Below are 20754 nucleotides of genomic sequence, written 5' to 3' on the forward strand. Positions count from 1 at the left end.
TTTAATGAATTTCTTTGTAAATTTGCCAATTAGAAGGATAGAAAATCGGACAAGCAACTATCTTTTTTTTAAATCAGAATTTGAACACCGGTGTTCACTGTGTCTGAACACACATGTTAATATTGTTAACACAAACGTTAAAACTTTGAACACGTCTCTAAGCATGAACATATGATGTTAAAATATTGAACATTCAGTGCACAAATTTTGAACGCGTCCGGACGCGTCAGGCGTCAGGTATATTTACAGTGTATGCTCCGGCAAAACAGCGATTTATACACAGTTTTGCAATTTTGCCGGTCTAATTTCAGATTTTTAATCAAGATTACTAGTATATGAAATATATATGTTTAAGGTAACTATTTATGCACAAGTGAGTGCAGTTTGAGGTTGTTGGGCGTTTCAAAACTAATAGGATATTTTTTTATTAAGTTTTAATCAGAATGTCGATTTTTAACATTGGTTCGTATGCTTTCACGCTTATGCCGTATATTTTATATTTTTATAAAGAAATATTTTTAGTTAAAAAGTTTTAGTATCATTTTTGTCGAGCCTTCGACTTTAGTCGAAAAAGCGAGACTAAGCGAGACTACATTCCATCGTCGTCGGCGTCGTCCACAAACATTCACTCTGGTTAAAGTTTTTTTAAATTTTAATAACTTTCTTAAACTATTTTTAATTTTTACTATAAACTTGGACAGAAGCTTATTTATGATCAAAAGCTAGTATCTTGAAGGAAATCAGTTTGTTAATATTTCAAGTCTCACCTGTGTATCTAAATTTTATTTATAAATGGACTTAGTTTTTCTTCCAGTTAACATTACATACAGTCTGCAGTTACAGTTTTTAAAACATTTAATAGGTTCATAAACTATTCTGGATCTTTACCAGACTTGAACAGAGGCTTCTTACAATCAAAAGATAGTATCAAGAGGAATATTTTTATTGTTTTTTTTCTCATTTTTGTCAAGTGCCTGTCAAGCCTGTGATTTATAGCAAAAGTAGGCGAGACACTGGGTTCCGCGGAACCCTTACAAAATTTTTTTAAATATTTTTAAAAGACAAGTTTTTATAGAGACTGTAAAGAATATCCATTTTAATATGGCTTTTGCACGTTTTCTATAAATGTTTAAAGAAGACATAGACCTAGTTGTATAGAGATTTCTTATTGAAGTGCAAAAGCCTGCAAAATAGCATCTTCACTAGCCAAGGGTTACGATCCACTCCCGTTCTCTTCACGGTCGGTTTTTTCGACTTATAAAAACTCAATGGTCCTCTTCTTCTCATTTCACACACACCCTTAGAACTGAAGAAAAAGAATCATCAACTCCAAATGAGATAAATAATGTCTCAAAGAACACTTTGAAAAATTAGCTAAGACCAATTCAAATCCTGCTTTCAACACTGATCATGATAATCTTGTCAAGTTAGACGTGGAAACCATTGTTAACATCTGTGAAAACCAAGAAATAACAATTCAACTTGTTACTTCAACAGAAATCACAAAGCGCATATCTATATTAAAAAGAAAAAAGGCTGGTGATGTAGAAGGCTTAACTGCAGAACACCTTTTTATGGTGGCACAGAATTGACTGAATTTCTGGTTACCTTAATTAACAAAATCTTTTATACAAAGCATGTACCTGAAATCATCAGAGCTATGTATTAGAGCTAGAATCGAGGGTACACTAAATAAACAACAAAACAAACTTCAGAAAGGTTTCACTAAAGGTGCATCCTCGATTAATATTGCTCTTCTCATCTCTGAAGCAATCAACGAAGCCAAAGATAAAAACGAGTGTCTCATTCTAATAACTCTGGATGCAGAAAAAGCATCTGGCGTGGTTGACCATATACATCTATTTTGGAAATTATATCACCAAGGAATTAATGGAGGATCATGGTTACTAATTAAGGAACTATATAACAAAACAACTACTCAAGTTAAATCTCAATGATACATCTCAGAAACATTTGTTAATGAACAGGGAGTCAAACAAGGTGGGATTCTCTCTGCCAATTTTTACAAGGCTTATAACAAAAATATTCTAGATACTCTTGAATCCACAAACATTGGAATTAAAATTGGAACCAATTACGTGGGCTGCCCAACGTGCGCAGATGACATAATGCTATGTGCTGGTTCAGAACATGATGCCTCAACCCAACTCCGCATCATTGAAAACTGTACCAAAAACGATCGGGTAAAGATAAACAGCAAAAAAACTGCAATTCTACTGATTAACAAGAAGAATAAAGATATAAATCTTCAACTTTTCACTGAAAAAATAGATGAAAAGCAAATTATCAAACATTTAGGTATTGAAAGACGAGAGAAAAATAATCCAAATGTAGAGAATAGAATCTCTGCTGCAAGAGCTACAATATATTCACTATTAAGTGCAGGATTACATGGAATAAATGGTATAAATCCACTATTATCGTATAAACTATGGCGGACATACGTTATACCGAGAATGCTCTATGGAATTGAAATTCTCAACATTACTAAAACTGATATCTAAAAATTAGAAGCTTTTCAGAAAAAAACATTTAAACAAATTCGGTCTTTACCACAAAGAACTGCCGATGCTGCTATCTATATCTTGCTCGGAGCAGAATCTATTGAGCAACTCATACATAAAGCTGTCATTTCCCTATTTCTAAGAATATCAAAAGATCTCAACTCAATTGAGTGTAAAATTGGAATTCGACAGCTAGCAACAAAAGGCGATAAATCAAATAGTTGGTACATAAACGTGGACAATATACTCAAATCTTATGATCTTCCATCCGTACATGAGATTATACTAAATCCAGAGAAAAAATGGAAACGATTGACTCACGACGTCTTAGACAAAACCTGGAAAAATAGATGGACCGAAATTGCTAGAAGCAAAACAACACTCAAATACAACTGGAACTTTAAAAATCCAAACTTCTGTTGGAGCAGTGTCAGAGATCATAAAAGAGATGTTAGCAAAGGGATAATAAAATCCAGGATACTTACAGGAACTTACAAAACCCAAAGTATTACCAACCGATTTGACGAAACAAAATCTGCAGATTGCAAATTGTGCATGGTAGGACATGAGGATTATAAACACTTCCTAGTCAAGTGTGAAAGTCAGAATTGTGTGAGAAAAATTCATCACAATAGACTAAAATCACTACTGGAGGATAATCATATCCCTTATTGCAGTATAATTAGTTCTGATGAGGACCTTCTCGAATTCTTGGTTGACTGTTCTAGGAACAACCATATAACTGTGTCTCAGCAGAGAGACTTATTCATTATCACTGAACTATTATATATTTGTTTAGGGGCCAGCTGAAGGACGCCTCCGGGTGCGGGAATTTCTCGCTACATTGAAGACCTGTTGGTGACCTTCTGCTGTTGTTTTTTTCAATGGTCGGGTTGTTGTCTGTTTGGCACATTCCCCATTTCCATTCTCAATTTTATTAGAACGAATCTGCAAAGACTGGATCTATGCATTGCATGCTAAAAGAGCCCAACTTTTGGAAAACAAATGAAAAATCAATTAGAGTTCGGTGCTTAACTTGCAAGTGGCTGTCAGTCATGGGAAAGTGTAACATGTAATATTCTTAATTGAATACTAAGTGATATAACAAAGTACTTGGTAGTTAAAATCATAATTAGTGCATATGAATATTAATTACCCCTGTAAATAATCTTGTAGACCCAAAATTGTGTTGACAAACTCTACTGTTTTATTTAAAACTAATTTTTATAGTTTATTTTTATCTTTTACCATTTTAGATTTTAAGTACATATAACTAAATAGGAAACCACACTAGTGCATGAAATTACCAAATTACCCATTGCTAATACGGATTAGTGAATTCATTTCACTTTCCTTTTGCTAAGAGAAGTTTAAACAACTGACAAGTAAGTATTTTTATCCATTTTAAAATGTATAGTGTACATACAAGTTCCTGTTTTTAACTAATTTAGTTTTATCCTATTCTAACTCTGTTACTACTATTTTTAAATTTTAACTAGTACATAAAATTTGAAAAAAACCGCAACTTTAAAAATAGATAATTTTTTTTTAATTGCGGTGACCCTGCAGATAGGGTGGACAGAAGAAGAAGAAGAAGAAGAATATTTTTTCGGTATGATAACATATTTGAATTTAATTTTGATTTAGAACAGATTTAAAATTATTAAAAAAGGGGGTGTCTTTTCATATATATTCGCGCAGCCAGATTTTTTTGCTGTCGTTGCAAATTGGAGAGATAGAAAGTTTCAAACAAACAAATTTATAGCCACTAATCAACGCCGGGGATGGTTAGCGTGAAAAATAAGTTATAAGGGGGACAACTCCTAGGACAAAAGTGTTCGACCAATCACCTGTCTCCACAAACGGGAAACATTCAAATGCGCGCCATTTGTTTGATCCAGTGGTTAACTTATCTTGGCATCGTAAATGGTGACAGCCAGATATTTTCAGACAACCATTAAAGATCAACAAATTTGAAACAACTTCTAAAAATATCTATATTTTCTACCATGGAAGATGAGATTAAAGACGCACAGGTGTCCTGTCTATCAGGAATTATCGATTTGCAAAGAGCGTGTCAAAAACAAAATTTAAAACTTTCAGCCGAAACAAATCAGTATCTGGTATATTTGACACTGAAAAAATTGGGTCCATTCGTTGCACAAAAATTGATCAGCAAACGTAAGTTTATTGTTAGTTTTAAATACATCTGCATTTGCGATATTTAGTTTTGAAGTTCGACCGGTCTTCAGGCAGACAACTCTGCATGATTTCAAATTTTTCCATGCTCATGCTGTGGAAAAGTAATTGTTTTCAATCAATGTAGAATGCATTGCACTGAGACTCTAGGGGGTCGATGAGTTTAAGATATGAAAATTATGTATTCAGTAACACTGCTGTTTAAATAGTGTTGACAATTCAAATGTTCTATGAAAAAATCCCTTTTGTATTATGACATAATAAAAGCCAATAGATATATCTTCAAGGTATCCATACAGTTACTGAGAGATGAGTGAACAAAATGACTGATCGTTGATCTGGGTAAATGACGCCATTGAAGTCAAAAGTAAAAGCCTTGCGACATAAGTATTTTGTAGCTGCAGAACCGTAACTCTTATGGTCCTTTATTATTGTTTTTCCCCGCAAATAGTAAATAAATAACATCAGGAACTAAGAGCTACGGTTCCGCAGCTACAGTATTTTGACATAAAACAGGAAGAGTTACGATGAAAATTATGATGTTTATTATATGATAAAATTAAACACAACTGCTTTATTTTTTTAAACTGTTGCATTGACATTTTTAGTAGCAATAAGTTTTTATGATCCCTTATGTAGCCAAGTGTATTATGAAATTTTCAAAGTGCAATATCAAAAGAGCAAAAATACTGAGGGTGTGCCATTTGTACAAACAAAGTACATACTATATGGCCTTTTTATAGGAATATTATTTATTGTTAATTGCATTTAATAGAAAATGTGGGAATTAGTGGCAAATAAATTCAGATTTTTGCAGTAATTCCAGACTTTTGATACAGAAATTTCTTCTAAAAATTAAATTTTAAACATAGACTACTGACTTGTTTGTCAATGAGCTAGCTTTTATTCAGAATATTTAAAGTCCTGAACAACCTTTACAAATTGTTTTGATGTTAAAAAAAAAAAAGAAAAGAGGAAGTCATTAGGTTCTATTGCGTGCAATTGAGCAGCAATCCACTCCAAGCACTGTACAGTCTGCACGGTTAGCCACTAGTCCGATGCCCCAGACTAGTCAAATTTTATATGGACTAGTAGGTTATTGGAATATTGGTCTTGTGACTAGTAAATGTAGTGGAAAAGAATTTGGTGCAGACTGTAAGCATGTATTTGCTATATTTTTTTAAGTTGGCATTCTTTCTCCATACCTGATAACTTGATGAGAATGATCTGTCAGAAGATGGTGGTTTTGAGAATTATGTTCCGCAAGTCATTCAGAATTTATTTTTTATTTGCAGTCTGGTTCTGCGTTATTTGGTTTAATTCAAATTTATGAATCATGGATATTATATAATACAGTGAGCCCCAACAAGTCTTTAATAAAAGATTTTAACTTTTAATGTTCAGTTTTTAAGATTTCTGACAAATGTTGTGCCCAGTATTATTTATCAATACTCTGTATCTGTAACAACTTTACCTGACCATATAGGAAAATAGGTATTTAGTCGGATCTTAACACGTACTTGTGATTTGGTTAAAACAGGTTTTGTTCAAAATATACGAAGAAATGTCGAAATGTTCAGGACTTAATTAAATCCGTATTTCGGTAGGATGGTGCAAGCATACGATTTTTATTGCGTCTTACACTTTGAGAAGCGAATAATCTCCAACTACTTTATTCAAATATTGTGTAAAAACGTTAATTTTGAGCTATGAAAGTCAAGTGGCTCGAGTATTTTTCTGAGGAAGATTTAAAAAATTGCAAAGAAATATTTTTACATTGGGTTAGCTTTCATTAGTCTTAACTATCTATAGATTAACAACTTTTGGTTATATTTATAATTTAGAATCATCATTGAAGGTGGGGGATGATTTCGCAGATAATTAATTATATTGATGTGCCATTTGTATGCAAGAGTGACATTTCGTTGGATTATGTGCCAATTCGAAAAAGTTATGCGAGTATTCTCTCCCCTTAACAGGTTCATTATTTTATAATTAAGTTAAGGTTTCTGATATAATTTTGAATAATCACAAAATGTATCAATTCAATATATTTCAGTGTTTGTTATTGGTGTATCAAAAACATTGATGTACGAATATAATTTCATAAATTTGAAACGTTTAAAATGATTACATACCAATATAAAGAACCGTTCATCATTTTTGAAAAAGACTATGAACGAAAATCGATTTATTTATCTTCCCTTGGTGACAGATTGATTGGGAAATGAACCAGCGTAATATAATGGTAATCACAGAGAGGGACCAGCAAGCAATTTTTAATTGTAGCTTATTCAACGTTAAAACAATTTTCCACTATAAACGAATGTTACTTTATACAAATATAAGGACTTTGTTAGCTAAATCTACAAATTTTATTAGATATTATGATTTTTTATTGCAATAGATTAATATGCTAGTATCTGTATCTGTAGTGGTATGTGTAGAATCCTGTTTAGGCTTTTATACATCATGTACATATACACATGTAGAGTATCAGACTAAAAAGGTAAAAATCAACAATGTTTACTTGGATTAGTGTGGTATTGATTTGTTGTGCACTAAATGGCAATGCATATACACAGCTGGTGTTATATAATATATTGCAAAAAAAATTGCAACAATAAGACACTTCTTGAATTATAACATATGATAAACCAAATTTGCTGAAGGTCATTACAAATAATTACGTTTCTCATCCTCTTTCAAATAGCTAGACATGTACATGTAATTATTTGATTAATAAATTATTTTCTGTTGCATAATTACGATAAAGAACATGCAAGACAACACAAAAGATACATTTATATGTGCATGTACACATGGATATGAATGAAATCAATGAGACAGCAATCATTGTTAACAAATAACAAAAATATTTTTTTCTCTTTTCAGTTGTTGAAAAGGGAGAAATAAATTGGGAAGATGGCCACTGGGAAGTTGAACAGATCATTGACCACTGTGAAGATGAGGTATGAAATTTTCTATTTCCTAAACTTACACAATTTATATTAGCTATAGTAATTCAATGAAAACAGGTCTTCTGACAATTGGTAAATGTCCAGTTAAATTTTGTTCAGCTCAGTTGTGCAAATGCAAAAATTATTTGATAGGGAAAAATTTTAAGAGTTATGTTTCCAGTCATCTTAATTAGTTCATCTTTAATGATGCACATTTTCTTAACGCATGATTCTCTTCTAACATTGTGCCTGTGCGAAAGAAATTTAAAAAAGAATCATAAAAAAAATAATATTGGCCATGTTGACATCCCATATTGAAAAAGTGAGTTAGTACTGAATTTCTAAATTATTTGCATATTACAGGGGTGTGGAAATATTTGTTGTGAGCACTTGTCCCCGGGCAAGTAAAACCTAATTTTTTACTTGTCCGGAAAAAAATTACTTGCCCTGATGATCCTAATAAATATTGAAGCATTTCTTGTTAGCTAATATATGATTCTTACTTAGCACTGTTGTGCATCACAAACAAATGAAATCTTTTTATTAATATGTGTAAAATTAGGAAAGTAGGAAATGGGTTGACATCAATTGGACAGAAACCTAACAACAAACCAACCAATGAAATGACATGTAAAGGACAATTTTGCAACAGTTTTTGAATAAAAATTATAGCCAGTAGGTACATATACTAAATTTAAGGACAGTGATTGAAGAAATGTAAACTAGATAAGATATAAACTATTGATTTTGTGGTGCAACGGTTTCTCTCAACTGACACACTTGTTTTTTCTTGATGATTTATTATTGTCTTGATGGGCAATTAAAGCGTCCCTTTTATTTTCCACTTTGACAACAAATAATGTTGACCTTTCATCTATAAATAAGACTTCATCTATAAATAAGACAAAAACTTAATTTATTTTCCGAATTTCCATAGATAGCCAGGGGCAATGTGATATCCACGATGTCTGAAATTTTCGCTTCCGTTTTTTTTTTTTTTAAATACTCTGCGTCTTCCATTTGCATTTAAGGTTTTCTACTCGACTCATGACTCTTTTTGTCTTGCTTGCCCACCTTTTTATTAAGTATTTAATCTGAATCTCAATACAAAATTTAAAGAAATGACACTTCCGGTAAATGATGGATAAAACCTCATCGACGATCCCGGGTCAATGGACAAAGCCAATGCAATGTTACGCGACTCGGGTTTGCATGCTTATTTTTATTTATTTTGGTAATCGATCTATTTCCGGTATCATGTAATATTTATCGTCATGAACATTGATGTTTTTACCTGCTGAACATTGGTTTCTTTTACATAAATTAAACATCTTTATATGTTTTGAAATTAATTTTATGTTTTTGTTGGATTTGAACTTTGTCTTGTATATTTTTTTACTTGTCCACGGGCAACCAAGACAAAAATAATTACTTGGTCGGTTGTTCAAATGTACAAGTCGGGCGAGTCGGGCATAGCATTTCCACACCCCTGTATTATTGAAAAAAGAATAACAGCATGCTGTCTGATGATTAATTGATTATGATGTTCTTATTTGACTAGGTTTGCACACGGTGTTGTCTGACTTTCTATCCATCAGTCTGGCAAATCTGTTTTCCACTTTTTTCTTCATGCTTGAAGATAATGAATTGATATTTGGTGTATATTTGTTTTATGATGACAAGTTACAGATGAAATTCAAATTTTGTACTGGTTTGATGATTTTGTGCAGAGTTATAAATGGTCCTAATTGACCTTTGACTTAGAAAATTCACTTAAATTATCCGTTTTCAACACTTTTTTACGTCATGCTTGAAGATTTTGACTTGATATTAGTTATATAGTTTACACCATGATAAGTTAAAGATTAAGTTAGATTTTTGTTCAAATACAATGAATATTTAAGTGGCTGGTGTCTATGTATCTGTCTTGCCAGACAATACTCACAGATATGCTCCCAAATATACATTAAAATTTAAATATAACTAACACTCCCGCGAAATCGCGGGCATTCAGAGCGTAGTTTAAAGTATGTGAAGTGTTGTAAGAAGAATTTTGTAAAATACTGAATGACTGGAGAATTTTAGCAAAAGTATCATAAGTCATAGGTTATTGACACAGTGTAGATACTATTCTGTACGCTTTCCGGAAGTCGCGATTTTCGAAGCGAGAACTTTTTGGATCACATTTTAAATTTGTCGGATATACTATATTAAACGGTAAGATGTTCATATGTACATTGCTTAATGATTAATTCAGCTGACATCGATACTCACAAATGGTTTATAATTAAATTTAGCACATTCATTATTCGTATCTTTGCCTTAATTAAGAGATTATCAAGTGCATCACTAAGGAAAATCAGTTGGTGAACCTAAAAACAATCTTTTTGCACTCTTACTGTACAAATTAACGTAAAATCCAGACTTAATTAACTAGATAAAGTGTATTTTAAGTGGTGGTAAAAGTTTCAGCCAGATCTTTGAAGCCAGAAATAAGAAAATTACACTTGTTTGAATTTCTCACTGTACGATCAGTCTCGCTTGTATATTTTGAAACTGTATGATCAGTCGTTATTTCACTGTATTCTAGTAGTGATTTCATAGTTATTTACGATACATTAGAAGATGGCATTTTTCTAAATAACACAAATATATTTTAATAAATTCACATCCTGTAAACTTTTCAAACATGTTTTAGCTTGATAGGGTGTACTCGACTTATTACATTAAGTATAAGGATGTTTGAATGTGGCTGAAATAAGAAAAAGGTTTGTTTGTTTATAGAAGTTTCAGAAATGTCCTCCGTTTTACTTAAAATTGTACAAACACACAGATTTAATAGTTACTATATAAAAATGCATGAATTTACAAACATTCGAGGCCGTACTGTAGCCTATAATTGATCACAGTTTCTTCACTTTGTTTTGGATGTAGATCTGTCTCTTTCACACTCAATTGTACACCACTTTGTGAGGCGATGGTTTATAGTGATAATGAAGTCCGTCTTTCCGTTTGTCCGTTGGACCGGTACAACATGTTTCGCCGGTTTTGCAAGCGCATCTCCACACACACCACTTAATATACATTGGTGTTTCCAGACATTTTTAAATGGAGAGGGGGTCCAATCCAGGAGAAAAGAGGATTCCAAATATATGTTCCCATACAAATGCATTGAAAGTTAAAAAAAAGAGTTTCAAACCGCCGGATCCCAATTTTCTTGAATCCGTCACTGGTATAACTATTAATTATTTTTTTCTCGGATTCCGTATCATAAATATAAAAAATGTAAAAAAGAAGATGCGGTATGATTGCCAATGAGACAACCGTTCACAAGAGATCAAAATGACACAGATATTAACAAATGTAGGTCACCGTATGGCCTTCAACAATAAGCAAAGCCAATACCACAGAGTCGGCTATAAAAAGCCCCGAAATGACAATGTAAAACAATTCAAACGAGAAAATTAACGGCCTTATTTATATAATAAAAGGAATGTATTTCTGATTTTATAAGAATATTTTATGGGGTCTCTTTATATAAGATACGGACTTGAACATTGCATTATATGGGGGCACCCATCAGATATTTTCAACCGTGACCTCCAAAACCAATTGTTAAACTTTTCTAAAATTGCTCCATTTGTAATCTATTAAAGTATGTATGGACCTTCTATTTCGAATATTTTGTAAACATATTTTTGATGTTTCTCTATCGTAAATACGGACTTTGTCATTACCTTATATTGGGCGTACCTATTTTATATCCACAACTTCCTTCAGACACTTGTCATAACTTAATGAATCTTTTTTTTTCAGATTCCTTATCATTTAATTCAATTGTGTACCTCTTATTTTGGTTTTTCGAAAAATCATCAGTTTTTTATTTCCATGATATGGACTTTTCCATTACCTTATTGGGTGGTACCCGCTTACTATACGCAACTTTCAAAAACTTACCATATACTAGTATTAATAAAACTTTCTCATATTCGTTATTAAATGATGCCCCTGTGCACCTATAATTTAGTTTTTCTGGTGGTTTATTTTTTTCCAAAACATGGACTATAGAAGTGGCGGGGTATAATTTCGTTAATTCTTTCCTCAATACCTAAAGTTTTTTAACAAAGCTTTCTCCATCTATTTTTTGTCATTTTAAAAGAGACAGGCTTGATGTATGTAATCACCAATTGATCAACGGTAGACGGTGTAAATAGTCTTTAAAAATGTAATAGTTAAACAGATAACTGCAACGACACACTAATACAGTCCACAAGCGAATCATGTATTGCTTTTTAGGCATTTGATTTTAAGTAAGACTGACAGAACAAAAATTAATTTGCCGTCTACAAAAATCATCAGAAATATATTTGTATTGTCTGATGAAAGAAATTACACGTTATAGTTCCATGGACACAATCATAATATCACATAGACACATATATACCTTCAAATTGCCGTTGTTTTTCAGTCAAGGTCGTTAAAAACTTCCATTTGTTGTTGTTTTTTTCTTCAAAATCACGACTGGTCATACAGACAAAAAATCTGAAATCGCTACTAGAATACAGTCAGTTTTAGACTGATCGTACAGTAATTTATTTTGGGTTCCTCAAGGAAAGCATATTTTTTTATTTGAAATACGAACATTCTACTTAAATACGGTAGGAATATTGAAACAGTATATATTTTACTGTAAACTGATGCAAATATTCGCAATAAAAGATTATCTGCTTTGTACTACGGGAGCAAAATTGTCAATCGATTTCACTTTTTTCTATGAAGTTGGTGTGATGCACGCGAATATTTTATATTCTACTGCATGTTTTTGTTACAGTTACTCATATTTATGATGTTATACATACATTTAAGATGTGCAAAGCACTTTATAGATATAGGAGTAAACAAATGATGAGAAAAAGCACCAAAACAAAACCGTTCTGTTAGCCAGTTTGAAATCCTCGCTTCGAAAATCGCGACTTCCGGATAGCGTACAGAATAGTATCTACACTGTGATTGAGGACAGGAAAAATTTTTTTTTATCTCTCCACCTGAATTTCCAAAGTTCCCAATTTTCGGTTTTCTATCAATTTCAATATGAACATACATTTAGTATGTTAGGCCGAGAAAAAAAAGATCGATGTTTCCGGTAACCCGACCGACCCTGTTTTTTAGCCCCGACCCTAACTTTTTTATTGGATCTTCAAAAAAAAAAAAAAAATTGTATCAACCGACCCGTTTTTGACACAGGCTTCTGCATAGAAAGCCAGTAAAACATTTTATTAATGTCAAAAGGTATTCCAAATAGGTTAAAATCCAAGAAATTTGCACAGCAGGTGCTTCAAAAACATTGCAAATGGCACACTTCCGGTTTGTGAAACTAATTACGGATCCGGACTTGGAAAAACCATGATAATTTTCCGGATTTCATTTACGATGTCAAAAAAAAAAAAAAAAAAAAAAAAAGAATTCCGACCTACCGACCCTATTTTTAGTGTTGGATAATCGTTTGAAATTACCAACCAATTATCTATTACAATCGTTTGACAGCAATCAACCGACTATCGGTTATAATCGCATCAGAATACTTTGCCTTTTTTTTAAATGAAATCATGCATTTTAGTCTCATTGGTCATGTCTAATGTGTATATTCCATTTCATTGCAGAGTTTTATATGTTAATATTTGATCTTCTGTTTCCTTTTCATATTTTATTTAGCAATTATAAAAATGAATTAATTAGAATCCAGATTCAGATTGAACATATTTTATCTCATAATTACAACATTAATTACCAAGAGTGACACTAACTTTTCTAAATTTCAATGGTGTAACTCACATTATAATTTCAATAACTTAGCAGTATAAACATTTGAATGTTTCACAGTAAGAAAAGATATATATATAAAGTATTTTACTTTAAGAAATTTAAGATTAACAGAAAAAAATAAAACAATGCATTTGCATTGAAATATATACAGTAAACAAAGAGGATCCAGCCAATGTCTGTTAATTCGTGTAGAATGCTTTTTTTTTCACTTTATGATCATCATTTTTCTGTCAATTGTGTCAAGCGAGCGTCTGAACTTTTAATTGCAAAAATGCGGAATTATTACATAGTTGAACCGTATCCAATCCGTGATTCTAATGTATTTCAATGGCGGACAAATTTCAGAAAATTTACAAACATAAACGATGTTTGACAAGCAATTTGGGAAGGAATATGACGCTTTTGACGCTACTAATGGATAAAACATTTATAAAAGGCAATTTGCGACACGCTCTAATGAAGTAAAGAAATTATTTTGTCTAAAATCTGAAGGATTTCATGTACGCTCTCAAGTAACAAGTATCCGGTATTGAGAGAGTATTTCATACAAAGTTATTTATTTTAAAGATCAATCTGTATATATATAGTCAATACTTTTGTCACGTTTTAAAGGGGAAAAAATGGTTTTGTCTTTAATTATAGGATGTTTGACATTGTTATTGTCATCCACTGATATTTTTTGTTGCAATTTGTTTGACTGAGCAAATAAAATTCAAACCGCAAACGGACCAGAAGTTGATACGCAAAAAGTTCGGAAACTATAGCGACAATCGATTGAACAAAATCCCAATCGATTATCGACATCGTGAGGCCCAACCAACTGATTTCCGACTTATTCCGATCATCGGAACAACACACTATTTTTCAAAATGATGTTACCGGAAACACATATCTTTTTTTTTTAGGCCTTATGAACATTTAAGTAAGGAACCTGTAATTCAGTGGTTGTCGTTTGTTTATGTGTTACATATTTGTTTATCGTTCATTTTTTGTACATAAATAAGGCCGCTAATTTTCTTGTTTGAATTGTTTTACATTGTCATTTCGGGGCCTTTTAATGCTGAGTATGCGGTATAGGCGTTGCTCTTTTTTGAAGGCCGTACAGTGACCTATAGTTGTTAATCTCTGTGTTATTTTGGTCTCTTGTTTGAGAGTTGTCTCAACATGGCAATCATACCACATCTTCTTTTTTTTTGTAATCAATGTATTTTGTAAAAGATTTTATGACTGGAGAATTTCAGAAAATGTATCAAAAGTTCACATGAATAATTTTAAGCACTTATCTGTATATTATGAACATTCATTACTATTTAAATAAAGTGTATTTACTGTATATTCTAAGTTTACTAATCAATCCATGGTGGTCATTGATATAGTATACAGACCCAGTGATATTGTTGTCTTTTTTCAAAACTACCTCTACCGTTTTTTTATTGGGGAAAAATGCATATTTTTTTATTGAAATTGGGAAATTTGTATATTTTATTCTAAACGCATGCTGACCTTTGCTGTCTTTTTTGCACTGTTTTTTCATGTATATTTTGGTTGTCAGACATTTTCAACCTGAAAGGTACTTTTCGGAGAGGGGAAAGAAACAGAAGCAATGATGGTACTTAATGCATTGAAAACTTCATGTGTTACAAACACCATGATGATTCTGATCAGAAAACCAGATCTCAAAAGTGCTTTCTTAGACCCCGTTCACACTACCTTTTTTTTTAATCAATCTAATTTGATTCGATCTAAATAAAACCAGTTAGCGTTCACATTATCTTTAATCATAACGATCTCTATCGGTCTAAACGGATCCACTGCGTTCACACTACAATTAAAAACGCAATCGATCTAACCTTTTTACCCGTAAAACTGTAAACATTGTGTATAAATAGAACTGATTTATTAAATTCATCTATTAATACCCTGACACACACACTTGAAAAAAAAATGGATAAAGTTATTGTTTCTCCTGAATCAGAAGTTAACATTTTGGTACAGGTGTTATTGCCGTTATCTTTAATTTAAAACGAAGTTACAACACGACAAAATATTGCAGTTCCTGAAAAGAAAAAAAAATCATCACAAGAATAGAAGACACATATTTCGCAAATCTATGCGATGGCGAAGTCAAAATGTTTCCAGTTTGTTTTAAATGTATGTAAACAGAGAAATATGGGTTAAACAACGAACCTCTGAGAAAGTTTTGGCGCTGTACATGCGCATACGTTATTTTCGATTCAATTGTACTAGTTTAAACCGATCTCTGCGTTCACATTTAAAGTAAGATCAGTTTACTTTAGATCGATTCAAACTAAACTACCTCTTTTGGTGTTTTAGTTTAGACCGATTGAAGATCATTTCAAAGAGTTCACATTGGCCCTTAAATCGATCTAAAGTGAACCGGTCTAGTTTAAATCAATAAAAATGTCCTAGTGTGAACGGGGTCTAATATCAAAATAATAACATGAATACGATATTTACAAACATTACTACCAATGCCATCACTGTTTGGGGAAAATGTAAAACTTTTTGGGAGGAATTTTAAGCCATTTTTTTTTAGTAATTGGGAATTTTCTCTAGGGGAAAAGGCCGAATTTCAGCTGTAATTTGAGGCAAACAATATCACTGACAGACCCTCTATTTAATAAACTCGGTGACCGCCATGGATAGAAAACTTGAAAATGATAGCAGATAAAATTCTGAAAATACACTTTATTCATAGTATGTGTATGTTCAAAGTATACAGAAAAACGCAAACCGGAAGTCTAATTTGACTTAAAATTTCATCCAGTGACGAGACAATATCCAGATGCCTTTTTTCTCGTTTTTCTCCCAAAAAGAACTCAATCTGAATAATCATGAATGGATGACAAATGCGACTATGCACTGTCCCTATAGGACACAGAGGCGTGTTGATTAATTTATTGTGGAAAGAAGAGAAGCGACACACAAAATGAGGTCTTCTCGTTTAATAGTATAGATGTTGCTGTTTTTGAAACTGAAATGCAAGCAAAAACCCTATGGTACTGACTTGATAATACATGTATATATAAATTTTCCAAGGATCATTACTACTTTTAGGATACACAAAATATAGTGCATTGATCATTCCAAACATCTATCCATTGACATTTCCAAAAATTTATCAGGGATAAATTAAAGCAATTTTTACCAAGCACTCTGATTTAAAGAAATTACTGCTGGAAGGTGACTTAAATTTTGTTAATAAAAAAGGTTTGAACCCTCACATCATTTTGAAATAAACTGTAAATCACAATTGTTTTAGGGAGAAGAATATTATCTTATCAAATGGAAAGACTGGAGTAATGCACACAATTCTTGGGAACCAAAGGCTAATTTAGAATGTACAGATCTTTTGGAAGAATTTCATGTTAGGGGTACCAAGAGAAAGTTTGAATATGATGACGTCCCAATTTCCAAGAGAAGCAGAGTAGATGAAATTTTTCAGAAACTTAAACCAATGAAAGGGAAAATATCCCCTCTTCAGTTGCTCTCTGTCAGTAGTCCAGTTAAAGGTGGAAAACCTATTTTCAAAGGATTGATTGCTACTGGTGGAAAATACAAACCAAAATATAAACCTTCAGCAGGAAAACCATTAAATCCTAGATCCAAAGCATACAAACAAAAGAAAGTGGAAATTATTAAAGCACTCAAGGAATGGCAAGTTCATTTAAATGCCATCAGTACAGATCCTGCTGGAATAGTTGTAGAAAACAATATAGATCTTGAGGGTCCGCCAGAAAACTTTGTATATATCAATGACTATAAGCCAATGGAAGGAATTATCATACCAAATGATCCCCTTGTAGGATGTGAATGTGACAGTTGTTTAGATAATAAGAAAAAATGCTGTGTAACACAGTGTGGATCAGAGTTCGCTTACTACAAAAACAAGAGACTAAGAGTACTCAAAGGAACACCAATTTATGAGTGTAATAAACGTTGTAAATGTGGTCCAGAGTGTCCTAATCGTGTTGTTCAGTTGGGAAGAAAATGCAAACTGAGCATATTTCGGACAATCAATGGTAGAGGATGGGGTGTGAAAACTCTACAGAAGATTAAGAAAGGGTCTTTTGTTGTTGAATATGTTGGAGAGGTAAAGTATACTTTATATTATGCATTGCTGCATTTTCACCTAGTCACTGGAAGTTCAGCTAATGTATTTCATTTAAAAGAAAAACTCCTGATAATATATAGAAACAATATAAAAATTGAAGTCTGACGTTTACCACTGCTGATACATGTATGACCTCAAATGAATTTTTCTTTTATTAATTTATGCAAAGATTTCTTACAGCTCTCTCAGCCGGAAGATATATTTTAATACCAAACCGAACCAATGATGCTGATGGACAACAAATTAAAGTGCAACTGTTTTCAGCTGTTTCTTTAGACAAAAAAATTATATGCAACTTACATGTAGAGTTAAAAAAGAATACAAGTAACTTTTAGTCTGAATTGTGTGCATTTGCTACAATTTAATGGGTACAATGAAAATTATCTTGTAATAAATTTTATGTTGATTTACCTCAAGGAAACTACTGCCTAATCAAAATAAACATACATGCTACATTTTAACATCCGAAAGACATTTTCAAAATAGGGGAAATTTAAAAAACAAAAAAAAATGATATTATACAAAAAAATCTGCAGAGATACCAGGATCATTATTTGGTATGCCAGGTGTGCATTCCATCTACATACACCTCATCAGTGACCCTTGAATCAAACTATAAAATGAATATTACGAGAAATAGTAAAATTGACCTAGATAAGCTGCATGATTCACTTGAGGAAATACGTAGTAATGGCTTCTAAACTAATGTGATGTTTTGCAGGTTATAACAGATGTGGAAGCAGAAAAACGAGGGAAGTATTATGATGCTGTTGGAAGAACCTACCTCTTTGATCTTGATTATAATGATGGAGACTGTCCATATACTGTTGATGCTGGTTACTATGGAAATGTGTCTCACTTTATCAATCATTCAGTAAGATATTTTTGACATTGAAAAGCTTGAGCAATCTTTCAGCACCATATACTTTGAGATTAATTGTCTCTTGCTATCTAAATTGACAATTAAAGGGCAATGTTGAGATCTGCACTCAATAAAAGGGTGTGGATGAGTGACCTGAATGGATTTTAGGCAGCCAATCAAAAAGACTTGCACATCATCGGATTTGGATCTTTCACACAGGTGAAATTACCTAGACCTTAAATAATATGAATCCTTTGAGGATGCTTGAGCCCTTAAGTTTTAATTTCAAAAACAAATACTGCATAAGTATGACTTGTAAGTCTCTAAAATTCCAATTCCATTTGACTTACAATAGAGTCTATACACTATGAAAAATGATTGGTACTTTGATATAGTCTACACTTTAATAAAAATGATGGAAAGTGTTTGTCTACTATATAGACTTTTACTATACATCAGAGATTGTAGGTTAACAGGTATGTTTACTTTAAGTTCAAAAATGCTTCTGTATCAATGACACAATTTCTTTTGATAGAGCCAAGTAAAAGATAAACTAAAATGAACCTATTTTAATTTTTTAAAAGTTAACCAGGTTATACATCAATGACAATCTTTACTGGGAAAGATGACAAACGTAATATGTGAATTTATATGAGGTAAATGTATTATCTAAAAGCAATTTACAAATCAAGTCCACTTCAGAATAATAACTTATCTTTTTCAGTGTGATCCTAATTTGGAAGTATTTGGAGTGTGGATTAATACATTAGATCCAACATTACCAAGGATTGCATTGTTTTCAAGGAGAGACATAGATAAGGGAGAGGAATTAACCTTTGATTACATGATGACAGGTATGTTTAGTCAATTGTTAAGCCCAAAACATGATGTCTGCCTACATTTTTGCACATAATGCCCAAATATATATAAAAAGAATAGCTAAGTTTGCCTATGATGGGTCTGACATTTGCTGTCGTTAATTCCCCAATATTCCTTTTAAACCTTTTGTTTTAGGATGATAAGAAAATGTTTCTCTTCAATTTGAATTGATATAAAATACAATATCTTTGGTACTGATATACAATTGAGATTTTGACAAGACTGAATAAAAGTGAACTTTTAAAAGTTGATAAATTGTATTGTCAATACAGGTTATAATTATAATCCAGCATTACTGAACACTCAACAGGTCACATAAAATTTTACATTAAAAAAAAAAGTCACAAAAGTATTGATAGGTTATAGTTATAGTTGCAATTTGATCTTAAATTATAAGTTTTGATTGAAGCATTTTTTTAAAACTTTTTTTTGTAAATTACAGGAGATACTACAAATCAACCCCCAACACTTGATCAAGTAGAAAAGGATTTAGCAGCAGAGTTCCTGAAAACACCTGTGCTACAGACTTATCCAGACATGCCCGAGGGTGAAGGGGATTCATTAGAGGTCACCCTGGAGGAGAATGACACTTTACCAGAGTTAAAGCCTGATGAGGTCAAGGAAACAGGAGATGCTGCTGACAGTAATGACAGTAATGACAGTAATATACCAGAACTATCCATCGAGTCAGATGAGGTTTTTGATGAACCTCCAAAACTTGAAACACAAAAAAGTGAACTTATTCCAAAGTCATTGACCGATCAATATAGAATTGTTTGTCAGTGTGGTGCAAAAAATTGTAGAAAATATTTGTTTTAATTGTTGATTGTTAATAATCATTAGACATTTGTTGTTTTATAATGAATTCAGATCATTGTTTTAGTGTACTCACAGTTGTGTTCAGAATGGATAAAGATAAAAAATATATATATTTGAGAAAGACTTGGTTTTGCTCATGTTACTCAAAATGGCTTTGGTATTTTAAGAGGACCTTTTTATTTTGATTGAGAGTTTTATTTCTTAATTGATTACTAGTCATTGGTATGTTATAGTACCGCCACATTATAATTGGCATTTAAGAGAATGAACAAAATTGACAACTTCATATATTTTTTCCAAGACAAACCTGTATATAAAAATATGGTACAGAAAATGTAGGCAAGAATGATTTTTAAAGATACAATTGTTCTCTAATTTGATTGGTTATTTGCATACAAGTGTTATAAACTTGAACAAATGATAGTGAGGTTTTTGGCAGCAATTGCTGACAGAGATATGATTGCTTTACCAAATTTTATTTACCAAGAGGCAGCTCTCTATGAATTTAAACATTGCAATATTTATTTTGAATTTATATATAGCAGTAAACTA

The 20754-nt window shown here is 32.0% G+C and overlaps 1 protein-coding gene across 1 annotated transcript; it reads left to right on the forward strand.

Annotated features, from left to right (window-relative positions):
- Window positions 1–4390: 4390 nt before the first annotated feature.
- Window positions 4391–20338, forward strand: LOC143041878 (histone-lysine N-methyltransferase SUV39H2-like). The gene is made up of 6 exons (XM_076214016.1): window positions 4391–4706; window positions 7620–7696; window positions 16791–17621; window positions 18364–18516; window positions 19229–19358; window positions 19826–20338. Exons 1-6 carry the CDS (start codon window positions 4535–4537, stop codon window positions 20200–20202), a joined length of 1740 nt encoding a protein of 579 aa, XP_076070131.1. The 5' UTR covers window positions 4391–4534; the 3' UTR covers window positions 20203–20338.
- The last annotated feature ends 416 nt before the right edge of the window (window positions 20339–20754 follow it).

The sequence above is a fragment of the Mytilus galloprovincialis genome, chromosome 1 (genome assembly GCF_965363235.1).
Source record: "Mytilus galloprovincialis chromosome 1, xbMytGall1.hap1.1, whole genome shotgun sequence".
In the NCBI taxonomy this organism is placed as follows: domain Eukaryota; kingdom Metazoa; phylum Mollusca; class Bivalvia; order Mytilida; family Mytilidae; genus Mytilus; species Mytilus galloprovincialis.